Source organism: Capsicum annuum, chromosome 10, assembly GCF_002878395.1.
Source record: "Capsicum annuum cultivar UCD-10X-F1 chromosome 10, UCD10Xv1.1, whole genome shotgun sequence".
NCBI classification, from domain to species: Eukaryota; Viridiplantae; Streptophyta; class Magnoliopsida; order Solanales; family Solanaceae; genus Capsicum; species Capsicum annuum.
The window spans coordinates 207,859,010-207,872,263 of NC_061120.1; the positions used below are offsets into that span (position 1 = coordinate 207,859,010).

Below are 13,254 nucleotides of genomic sequence, written 5' to 3' on the forward strand. Positions count from 1 at the left end.
CCATTTCTTAATTTTACGTCTTGTATTTTATTTTTGTTTCGACTATGCTAATCCGTCGGCGTAACATTTATGCGCAAAGACGAAGGTCTTGCAATTAATCCCAAATCTATATATACTAGTTCAACAATACTAGTTTTGTTTGAGATGGCAAAAGAATTTTGTACCAAAAAAAATTGTACAAAATCAAAGAAAGGTATTTTTGTAAACAATATTTCTTTTATAGAAATTATGTAAGATGTATTATTTCTTATACATCAACTCAAACAATGTATAAGAAATAATGCATGCATAACTAATACAAGTATTACTAATGCAAATATTACTAATACACTATATTTTATATTATTCTTATACACTCTACCAAACAACCCCTGATCGTATTGCTCGGTTAGTTTCTTTTACTTGTCATATTTGTTTAGGGTTAAACTGCATAAATTTTGACTAAAAAAAAAAAAGGTCAGCCCAGTGCACTAAAGCAACCGCTATGCACGGTGTCAAGGGAAAGGCCCACCACAAGGATGTATCATACACAGCCTTACCTTGCATTTTGAAAAAAAAAACATAAAAAAAAATATATAATAATTTATTTATATGATAATAAATTAATAATAATAAATATAAATATAATAATTATAAATATAATTATTATAAATATAATAATTTATTTATTCAATTTATTTATTTATTAAATAAATACAATAATTTATCCTTTCTTTCATAAACTTTGACTAATATTTTAAATTTATTTTTTAGAAGGATTGCAACTTAGAATATTTTTTATATCGTTTCCAAATATCTAAATTTTAAATATTAAACTATTCTAATTCAATTTGACTTTTGTAAAATGAATTGTGACAATTAAAAAGAAACGACAGAGTATTATATTTTAAGAGTAATAATATAATAAATTTGTTACTACCTCCTTTCTATTTTATGTGTGTCATTTCCTTTTTAGTCCGTCCCAAAAAGAATGTCATGTTTTTTTATTTGGTAAATATTTAAAAACATAATTACACTTTTACCCTTATTGGATCCACTTAATTAAAAAAAAAAGATAGGAGCACATTTTTTAATAAAGAATAATTTGGTAAATATTATCAAATTTTCCCTTATTTCTTAAATTCTGTGTCCGAATAAATAACAACACATAAAATAAGACGGAGGAAGTATTATATTACGTATTCCCTGAGAAATACGACAAGTGAATCATTAACAAATAAAAGTGGACTAGGGAGCAGTGTAGTTAACTTCCCCGGAAAGAAAATATTGAAATCAATAAATAAGTTCTTAGTACTAGAAAATGAGGTCATAAAAGTGCATCTTTTAAAACTAAGTGGGTTGTTCATGTAATAAACTAATGCTAAAGCCTAGATGGGATCAACAATGAAAATGTCATCTACCCTAAAAAAATCTTTGCCCCTTCTTACCAAATTGACCCTTCATAGTTTTTTTTCATCCATATCCTTAAAAAGGCCACAAACAACTTCAACAAAAACCAAACAACAATTTTGTGTACCACATTTCTCCATCAAACAACAATGGCTGCCACTATAACAGCTGCCATTTCCACTCTCCCAAAACTCTACAAATCCACCTTAGCTCCAAAACCCATTTCCCTTCTTTCCCAAAAATGCCCTCTCTCTTCTTCATTTTCTATTCCATTCAAGGTACAACTCCCAAAGCTCAACGTACAACACCTCAATGCTCACACCAAAACTACATTTCCAAGAATCTCCGCTACAATCTCCGTAGGAGACAAACTACCCAATTCAACACTTTCCTACTTCGATCCATCCGATGAACTCAAAACCCTTTCAGTCTCCGAACTCACATCTGGTAAAAAGGTTGTCCTTTTTGCTGTTCCAGGTGCATTTACACCAACATGTTCGCAGAAACATCTACCTGGTTTTGTGGAAAAGTCTAAGGAGTTAAAGGACAAAGGGATTGATGTAATTGCTTGTGTTTCGGTTAATGATGCTTTTGTGATGAAATCTTGGAAGGAGAATTTGGGAATTGGTGATGAAGTTTTGCTTTTGAGTGATGGGAATTTGGAGTTTACTAAGGCTATTGGATGTGAACTTGATCTTAGTGATAAGCCTGTGGGACTTGGTGTTAGGTCTAGGAGATATGCTATGCTTGTGGAGGATGGTGTTGTTAAGGTTTTGAATTTGGAAGAAGGTGGTGCGTTTAATGTTAGTAGTGCTGAAGATATTCTCAAGGCTCTTTAGGGGTTTAGTTGTTTTGTTTTGTTGTTGTTTATGTCTTTTGAGGGAATGTTGATGACAATCTTGAGGTTAAAATGTCTCTGTTATTAGTCTTTGTGATGAATAATACAGATGTCTTTAGAGATTATGAAGCTTATTAGTTAAAGCATTGTTTTTTGTTTCCTGTTCTATCTATTTGCTAAGACAGATGAGTGCTGTTTGATTTCGATAAATGATTTGTTGAAACTTGAAATTTGCAGCGCTGAAGGTGTTCTCAAGGCTCTTTAGAGGTTTATTTGTCTTTTTTAGTCTTCTTGTTTGTGTCTTTTGAGGAATGTTGCTGACGAGTATGAGGCTAAAAGAGTTGCGTTTACTGGTCTTTGTGATGAGTAATACATATGTCTTTAAGGATGATGAAGCTAATTAGTTATGATCAATGTGTTTTTTTTTGTTCCTTGTTCTATCTTTGTGGAGGATTAGGAGGTTAGAAGGTAGTCGAGCTTGCTCCTATGATCTTTTTCTTCGATGTTAGTATTATGTGTTGTTTCCTTTGCTTCAGTAATCGTATACTTTGTTGTTGCTAATGTTCTCTTTGACATTGTTTTCAGCATGGCTTCGTTTCTCTATTTGTTTTACTTGCTTGATTTTTGATATGCTTTACTTGAGCCGAGGGTCTATTGGAAACAACCTCTTTACCTTCACAAGGTAGGGGGAAGGCTTCATATACATTGTAAAAATGTTGTATGGTTGTGGATGATGGAGTGGTTAAGGTTTTGAATTTGGAAGAAGATGGTGCTTTCAATGTTAGCAGTGCTGAAGATATTCTCAAGGCTCTTTAGAGGTTTATTTGTCTTTTTTAGTTTTCTTGTTTATGTCTTTTGTGGAATCTTGATGAAAATTGTCCTCTTTACTTCAGTATTGTTCTGTTAGCTGCTCTGGTGTTCATTACTCGAGCCGAGGTTCTTCTGGAAACAACCTATCTACCTCCGCAAATTATGGGTAAGGTCTGTGTATGTTCTACCCTCCCTGGACCTGCCTTTGGTAGTTTATTTAGCTGTAGGTTACATGTAATTAGCATTTTGAATGAAATTGACTGGCTGAATGATTGTGCATTTGTTTTTCTTACAGCAATACAACTTCAAACACTCAAACAAAGAAAATCTGAAATTTCAAATTAATTTTCCAGAGTAAATTTTCTTTTTTCTCGTTGGCTTATTTCTAGATTCTGTTCTATATGCACCGGGTGCAGGGTGAGACTGTTTTGTGGAGCAAATGAAAGTTAACTCATAACTGTGTTGCATGTTATGTAGTATGTACAAGTTCGGGGTTGTCAATTGAATGGGTTTTACGGATTTGTTAAAAGTAAACTTGGTGTCCAGAAGATCTCATCTGATTGACCGTAGCATTTTCTGTTTCCTTCTGCTTCCGTCTGCTGTTAAACTTAGAACAATGAAAAACCAAAACAGTGTCTTGTTCAAACTTTAAGCCCATCTCTTATTTTTGTGTTCTGATGGGGGTTTTGGTGCTGTGAAGTAATTGCATCTTTAAATGGTTCAATTTTTATTAAGAGACTGGTGTCCTCGGTTTGTAGCTTCTATTTTCTAGCGTAATGACATCTTTGAGGAAATTTGAGATTTGTTTATGTATAGGTTATTTGTTTTTCAAGTTCCTAATAGGGATTTTGTCTGAGTAGAAGTAGGTTAGTAGGTAATTGAGCCTGCTCCTACGATTTTTTGTATGATTTTTGATGTGCTTTACTTGAACCGATGATCTATCGGAAACGACTTCTTTGCCTTCACAAGGTAGGAATAAGGTTGTGTACGCATCACCCTCCTCGTCCCCGGACACCACTTGTGGGATTACACTGGGTATGTTGTTATTGTTGTATCTATATGGAGATTATGACTGTGTCTGATTAGTTTTTAAACTGAATGAACTTGGGAATTGGGAGTAATTGAGAGGAATTTTGCTAAGACAGATGACTGCTGTTTGATTTCAACATTTTGCACAAATGAATGACTTGTTGAAACTTGAAAATATACATTGTAAAAATGTTTTATGCTTGTGGATGATGGGGATGTTCAAGTGTTGAATTTGGAAGAAGGCGGAGCTTCCAATGTTAGCAGTGCTGAAGATACCTTCAAGGCTCTTTAGAGGTTTATATGTCTTTCTTGTTTCTTTCCTTTTTAGGAAATGTTGATGATAATCGTGAGGCTAAAATGTTGATTACTAGTCTTTGTGATGAATATTACGGACGTCTTTAAAGATCATGAAGCCAATTAATTAAATTACTGTTTTTTGTTTCCCGTTCTATCTATTTGTTAAGACAGATGAGTGCTGTTTGAATTCGACATTTTGCGCAAATAAAGACTCCTTGAAGCTTGAAATTATGCATTGTAAAAATGTTGTGTGCTTGTGGATGACGGGTTGTTAAGGTATTGAATTTGGAAAAAGGTGGAGCTTTCAATGTTAGCTGTGCAGAAAATATTCTAAAGGAACTTTAGAGGTTTATTTGTCTTCTTTTGTTCTTGTTTCTTTTTTAAGGGAATGTTGATGATAATTACGAGGGAAAAATTTGCTTTCAAGTGTGTGATTACTAGTCTTTGTGATGAATAATACAGATGTCCTTAAAGATTATGGAGCTAATTAGTTAAAGCATTGGTTTTCCTTTGTTTCTTGTTCTATCTATTTGGAGATTATGTATGTATCTGATATACTTTTGAACTGAATGAACTTGGGAATTGGGAGTAATTGAGAGGAATTTTGCTAAGACAGATGATTGATTTTGACATTTGCGCAGATAACTGACTTGTTGAAACTTCAAATTATAAAAAGAAAAGGGCAGTCCGGTGCACTAAGCCCCTCTATGCGTCTATTGTACGCAGGATATGTGTCTATTGTACACAGCGTCCTGCATTTCTGCAATGCATTTTGGAATCTTGAAATTATACGTTGTAAATTTTTTTTTGTGCTTGTGGATGATGGGGTTGTTTTAGTGTTGAATTCGAAAAAAGGTGGAGCTTTCAATGTTAGCGCTGCAGAAGATATTCTCTAGACTCTTCAGAGGTTTCTTCCTCTCCTTATCTTTTTTTCTTGTTTCTTTCTTTTGAGGGAATGCCGATGATAATCATGAGTCCAAAACGTTGCTTTCAAGCGTTTGATTACTTGTCTTTTGTGAGGAATAATACAGATGTCTTTAAACATTATGAAACTAATTGCTTATAGCCGCTGTTTTCTTTTGTTTCTTGCACTATCTGTTGGAGATTATGACCGTATGTGATCAGTTTTTAAACTGAATAAACTTGGGAATTGGGAGTAATTGATGAATTTTGCAATGCTAAGACAGATGAGTGCTGTTTGATTTTGATGTATGATTGTGATGCATGTAACTGGTGTTGTGTGTTAGGAAGTGCTTTACCCTCGGTGTGAGACTTCCCGTCGGATTTAGTTCGAGTTCTAATGCAGGTACGGGACACTAGTGGGAAACCAAAAGAACGGCTTTTTTTAAAGACTAGTTGTGTGTGAATAACTTTTTACCAAGTTTGTTCCTAAATTGCTGCAAAGTAAAGTCATTTCACTTGATTCAGTTAGTAAAAACATCTTCTTTCTGTTTTTGGATCAGTAGTTTTTGCTTTCAATCACATTGATGTTTGTATGGTTTTGTGAATCGCAACGACGTCTATGAATTTAACTTATTTGTGTTGGATGCTGCATCTACATTAAAACCAAATGAACGTGTGTTTGCTAATGATATGCGATATTTGTTCTTAAAAGAGGATACTTCAAGAACTTGATGCAGGATATTAGGTTGATGATCAAATTTGCTTTTCTGGAACATGGAGTTTCTCATTTTTTTTTGCCTATTGGAAACAACCTCTCTACTTCTTCGGAGGTAGTGGTATGGGCTGTGTACATTTTACCCTCCCCAGACCTCACTATGTGGGAATACACTGGGTATGTTGTTGCTGTTGAAGTTTCTCATTTTAACCCCCGTCCAGTTTTTCAGACCCACCGGTCTGACTAATCCAGATTCGCAGACTGTTAGGGCCCATCAGAAGGGACGCATTGTCACATCAACACATTTCAATTGGAACAGATATTAGGAACTTCATTTTGGTGATGAACCGTATTTGAAAATCTTGGCTTAGCACTGTGTTCTAAGAGAGGGTCCAATTTTACTTATGACTAATTCACTTTAGTAGTCTTTAGTTGAATCTTTTCTTTTGGCAGGTGTACGAGTAAGTAGTTAAGATGTGTGCAAGTTGACCTGGATACAACCTAGAATTAGTTGCTAGCAAGTGTTAAAAAGATTTTTTTTTCTTGTCTCACATTGTATTGGCAGATGATTATGGATGCCCCGTTTTGAATCCAAATACACAACTTGTACACACCTTTTAACAATGACTTGGTGTTAAATAATGAGGCCAAGAACACATATCTCGACTTAACTCGTTACGTTGGTAGTTAAATATATTTGCGAGTAGAGTTTTATTGGATTATTGGTTTGATTTTTTGGTTGAACATTTTTCTTAATGAATTAACCAATAATCCGATAAATTAAAGTTTATGGCTCTAATGGGGTTAGTTCCATCTGTTCGTTCTTTTTTCACTCATTTTTTTTTTCTAGCTAAACATACTTTAGATTTATGAGAATTTGTGTAATATTTTAACGGTTAACCCGATATCCGAACTGTTAATGATAAATACGATGATAGTCGATTAATCAATTTCTTAATTGTAATTTAATGGTTTAGCATGTCGGTAAATCGATCTTTCAAAACCGAATCGAACTGATAATTAATTAATCGATAACTAATTAACCAATATCTTAATTGTTATCTAATGATTTAGCAAAACCGAATCGAAGTGATAATTATAAACAACTAATTAATCAATATCTTAATTGTTATCTAATGATTTAGCATCTCTGCAACTCAATAATTTCAAAATCAAATCGAACTGAATCAAGAATACATAATCTATGAAACAGTCTAAGGACTCGTTTGACCATAGGTTTCTCAAGTAGTATTTGGGAAAAGACTTGACACTGTGTTTCGTCATACAATTTGGCAAATAATTCAAATTTCTAGATAATAGAAAGAAATTTGTTAGTATTTAGGACAAATTTAATTTTTTGGGAACTTTTGAAAATAAAATATATTTTTCAAATATTATGATCAAACATTATGATGAAATTTTACTCAAATTTTCACCTAATAACTTGTCAAAAATATTTAAAAATGTACAGCCAAACGCTAATTGAAAAGGACACATAAATTGGCAGGGAAAATTATAAAGTTCCTCCTAGGAATAACTTTTCTATTTTACAAGTTGTCTATATACAAAAGTATCCATTATGTTTCACATTTTGTACTTGCATCCAAAGTCATAACAACTAAAAAGTAAATATTAAAGTAATTTTAAGACGAATAATATTATAAACTTTTTAAATTTTTTTATTTTTTTTTTAAAATTTGATACCGATTGAGACGAAGAACTTGCCCTCGTGGGAGCCATATATTCGAATATATATATAATTTGCTTGTTTTACTCCGTGCAGCTCGCTTCTTCTTCCTCTATCGGTTATTATCGGACATATATTAAAACCCTCCATCAATTACATTGCTTCTCTCTTTTCTGCACTCCATCTCCGACCAGTAAGTAAAATTGATTATTGCTTTTTCATTATTCTCCACACTTAGTTGTTTATTATTATTTTATTAATTGTTAAAAACAGAAGAATATTTTCACTGGCATGTGAACAAATTAGAGCTTTGGGGAGTGTAAGTTTATGCTTAATGTGAAAAATAGAGTTGCATTAAATACATATGTAAAATATTCTTTTTTTCGAGTTTGATATCTAAACTATCAGGCGTGCGAGTTTGCTGCCTAAACTTATTAAAACGCGTATCAACTATCAGTTTGTTCCCTTTTGACCATTGACTCTGATAAATAATTTTAACCTTAGATATATAATGTAATTTTTCATTGTTGCACCCGTGTAGCTCCACCCCTAATTCACAACGCACATTTTTTTCTTTTCAATTTCATCCAAAATGTGGATGTGCCTGCAACTTTAGCACAAACCCCTTGTTAAATCTGGTTTTACTCGACCTTTGGTTAGCAAGCAAGTCCAAGGGGTCATTTGATACGAGGAACAAGAGATAATAATATTGAGAATTATTTTATTTTGAGTTTGTGTTGAGAACATTGATTGTGGCTAAATATGCAAACTGTAGATTGTGGCTAAATATGCAAACTGTGGTTAGATGTTAAAACAATGAGTCAAGGGAGTTAGTTACAGAGTTAGTCAGTAGGCATTGTTTATATATATAGTGATGGATGATGTAAATCGTTAAGCAGTTCAGCTTAATAATAAAAATCCTCTTCTTTCTTCTCTGTCAATTTATGTTCCCTCTGCTCTTAGCTATTGATTTCTACATGGTATCAGAGCTAGCTCAATCGTAGCGACAGACAAAATTGATCACAATCGGATACATCAGGAGCTCCGATCATCTCAATTTAGCTCACTGGTTCAGAGAATTATGTGATGTGGAGTCGTTCTATGAGGCTGGTGATTTTGGGGAAAAACAAGCTAGGATTCATAGATGGTACATGCAAAAAGAAGATCATCCTACGAATGAGAATTTATAGGAAAGATGCAATGCAGTTGTTTTGAGTTGGATTATGGGATCTATATAAAAAACTTGTATAGTGAAATTGTTTATGCAACAACAACAACGGATGTATAGGCAAATCTGAAGGAACGATTTGACAAAGTGAATGGATCGCGAATGTATCAATTACATAAAGGAATTGCTACGATGACACAAGGTACGAAGTCAGTTTCTAAATATTAATCAAATCTGAGAAGTTATTGGGATGAATTCGATTGTTTAATTCCACCGCCTGGTTGTACATGCACAAAAACCAAGGAATTTGTTGAACACTTGATCATGCTTAGAATGAAGCAATTTCTAATGGGACTGAATAAAACATATGAGCAAACTAGGGGCCAAATTCTATTGATGCATCCAATTCCTACCCTAAACCAAGCTTATTCACTAGTAATAAATAGAGAAAGTCAGAGAATTGTGTCGGATTCAAATACAATGACAAATGAATTCTCAGCTATGATGGGAGTTAGAGGAGGTCATGCTAGAGGAAGAGGAAATTTTCAAAATAGAGGTGGCTTTTATGGTAGAGGCAATCTTCAAGGACGAGGTAGTTATCAAGGCAGAGGGAACACTTATGCAATAGAAAATTTCTAAGGAAAAGGAGGATTCCAAGGATATTACCAAAAGATTAAGAATTGGGATAAATCCTGTGACCACTATCATTTGCAAGATCATGTCAAGGAGGAATGCTACAGGCTAAATGGATATCCCTCGGATTACCACACTGGTAACATGTCAGAGTACAATGCTCATAATGTTACCATAGAGGATAATAGGAACTTTTACTATAGTAATCATGGATCTTCATATCAGCCTAGCTTTCATGATCAACAATATCCAGGAGATAATAGAAATGGAAGCACATAAACCAGAAACTATGACAAAATAAAAAAGGGGGAAAATAGTGGAGTGAAAGATGATAATCATGCATTCATGGCTAATGTCACAAGTGTTGCTCCTTCATTTACTCCAGCTCCTCAATTCATACCAAAACAGCTCACACAAATCATGAAGTCATTAAATAAAGAGAGTGCAGTAGAGAGAACAACTCATATGACAGGTATATCTTATTCTTTTATGACTCATCAGAAACCTAAGAAATGGATAATAGAAAGTGGTGCAACTAATCATATGACATCAGATTTGAGTTTGTTGGAAGATACAGAAGTTTTTGAAGACTCATTATCTCAAAAGGTGCATTTACCAAATGGACAAGTGAATCATGTCACACATTTAGGGTCACATATGCTGAATAATGAGGACACTCTTAAGAATGTGTTGTATATCCCAGAGTTTAAATACAACTTATTAGCTATGTTCAAGATGATCAGAAAGTCGCATTGTTCCATTGCATTCTATCCTGACTTTTGCATTTAAGGACCTTACCAGTGGGAATCTGAAAGGGATTGGTAAAGAAACAGGTGGACTTTACCTACTGCCTTCACAAGTTTCTCTTGGTAATACATATCATAAGAAAATAAGTTGTTATGCAGGAAAGACAACTGAGGAAGCAGGATTATGGCATAGGAGGTTAGGACATGCACCAGCTGAAATTCTGAAGCAGTGCTTAAATCTTAAAGATAAGGATTGCAGAATAGTTACAGAGAATTGTAGGATTTGTCCATTAGAAAGACAAGTCAGATCTTCTTTCCCTTCTAGTATAAGTAGAAGTTCACATATTTTTCAGCTACTGCGTTTAGATGTATGGGGTCCATTCAAAATGCCTACAGTTGAGGGATATAAGTTCTTTCTGACTATGGTTGATGATTTTTATAGGATGACTTGGGTTTTCTTGTTAAGAGTCAAAAGTTATTTTGTGGTTGTTTTATAACAATTCTGTATAATGATGCACAATCAATTCAATGAAACAGTTAAAACTGTTAGATCAGATAATGGTGGTGAATTTGTCAATGATGCATGTCTTAAATTTTTTCAGTCCCATGGTATATACATCAAAGAACATGTAGTTACACACCCCAACAAAATGGGGTGGCAGAAAGAAAACATATACATATTCTTGAGTTAGCAAGAGGCATAAAATTTCAAGGCTCAATCCCATTACAATTTTGGGGTCACTGTGTTCTAGGAGTTGTATACTTGATCAACAGACTTTCATCATCAGTTTTGGGAGGTAAAACTCCCTATGAAATTTTCCATGGTAGATCATGTTCACTGACTCATATTAGGACCTTAGGATGTCTTTGTTTTGCCAAACTGTTGACACCAAGACATAAACTTGATTCCAGATCAATTGAAGCTGTTCTTATGGGATATTCTGAGACTACCAAAGGGTACCTACTTTATGACATGGATCATAAGGTATTATTTATTTCAAGAGATATTATCTTCAGGGAACATATTTTCCCTTTCTATAGCAGATCCTCATGTTCTTCTTCCAAGAGTACCCATTATGATTGTAGTCTTGATATGGATGAGGACATTTGCATTGATCAAGTGCAGACTCACCAAACCACTGAGCAGCATATTGATGTCAAAGTTGGGGGTTCTGATGTCTCTAAACAATATTTTGAAGTTCCTGCTGAGCAAAATATAGTATCTCCAGAATATGTGGCACTTACACTAATTGTCTCACTTAGGAGATCTACCAGACAAAGGAGAGGTCCAGCTTAGATGAATGATTTTATCACCAAGACTTCTACTTTACAGTGCACATATCCAATGGCAAATTATATCTCTTATCATAATCTATCTCCATCCTATAAGACTTGTCTCATGCTCTCTTCAAGAATCAAGGAACCTACTACTTATCAGGAAGCTATCCAAAATCCAAAATGAGTAGCTACAATGAAAGATGAAATTCAAGCCTTACAAAATAATGGAACCTGGGAGTTATTTTCTCTACCACCTGGTAAAAGGGCTATAGGTTGCAAATGGGAGTTTAACGTGAAGTTCAAATGTAATGTTGATGTGGAAAGATTTAAAGATAGATTGGTTGCAAAAAGGTACAATCAACAGGAAGGTTTGGACTATCAAGAAACTTTTTTCCCTGTAGTAAAAATAGCGACTATCAGGATTGTTCTATTTGTTGCAGCTCAGGAAGGTTGGCACATCCATCAACTGGATGTTTATAATTCTTTATTGCAAGGTGATCTTTATGATAAAGTATACATGACACTTCCTGAGGGATTTTTAAGCCAAGAGGAGATAGTGTGCAGGCTTTTAAAATCCCTATATGGGTTGAAGCAGACAAGTAGACAGTGCAATGTGAAGTTATCAGAAGCCTTGATCAAGTTTGGTTTTGTTCAGAGTGGTCTTGATCATTTCCTATTCATTAAGAAGGAACATATAAGAATTGTGGTAATATTGATGTATGTAGATGGCATGAAGGCTGTTGGTAATGATCTGTCTCTCATACAAGACATAAAGAATAAACTTCAGCAAGCCAAAAAAAGATTAAAGATTTAGGCAATTTGAAGTTCTTTCTTGTAACACCCCGTATTCAAGTACGTGTATTGGCGTATTCAAGTACTTATATTGGTCTTATTTATATGGAGTTAATTTTTTTGTTATTATTTAATTTATACCGAAATTTGCCCGTCGATGGTTCCATGCGAAGGTTATTGAATAATCTTTACAACGATATACAGATTTCCAAAAACAGATAGGTTTCGGATATAATCGAGCATGTTCGAAACTATAAAACGGTGGTCGGGATATTTGGGAATAGTAAATGTGCAGAAAAATTTCCTGCAAACTACTGAGGCCAGCTGAATTTTTAGGGTCAACTTCAAACGATCATAACTCCTTGTACAGGACGAACTAGGTGGCCTACTTTATATGAACTGAAAGCCCTTTGAATTATCCTTCCAACGATACCAATTTCACCCAAATTTGATATTGCAGCAAAGAGTTATGGTCGATCTACTTTAGCTTATCAAAACAGTCCACCAAAGGACAGATTTGACATTATTTAAATTTTAAAGGCATTTTGGTCATTTCCTATTATACTATGGACGGGAATATGTGTATATATACATGTATATGAGTTCAAAAACTCATTTTCATCATCAATCATTGAGAAAGAACAAACCCTAGCCAAATTTGACCTTTAAATTACTTTTGATTCAACCGTAGAAATTCCAAAGTAATCCGATAACTGCGTTTGTCATCTCGAGAGCTTCGAAGGGCACATATTATTTGTGTAAACAGGATTGTATAATCAAGAGGTGAATTCTAAGGTATGAATATTATTTGCCTTGTTCTTTTCCATATGTATATGTGCGATACAGGATTATATGTATTGGTTGTTATTGAAAGGTGGTGGAAATAGGGTTATGGACTATTTTGCATGGTTTGGTTATATTGAATTGTGGAAGGTGGATATGGTAATTGAGTTATGGAAGGTGGATATG

General features: G+C 34.0%; 1 protein-coding gene across 1 annotated transcript; it reads left to right on the plus strand.

The window, feature by feature from the left end:
• Nucleotides 1–1,309: 1,309 nt before the first annotated feature.
• Nucleotides 1,310–2,349, plus strand: LOC107843634 (peroxiredoxin-2E-2, chloroplastic). The gene has a single exon (XM_016687977.2). It carries the CDS (start codon nt 1,539–1,541, stop codon nt 2,226–2,228), a length of 690 nt encoding a protein of 229 aa, XP_016543463.1. The 5' UTR covers nt 1,310–1,538; the 3' UTR covers nt 2,229–2,349.
• The last annotated feature ends 10,905 nt before the right edge of the window (nt 2,350–13,254 follow it).

Excerpts from the sequence above, each read along its gene's own strand:
- LOC107843634 (XM_016687977.2), top strand. The coding sequence starts at position 1,539 with ATGGCTGCCACTATAACAGCTGCCATTTCCACTCTCCCAAAACTCTAC.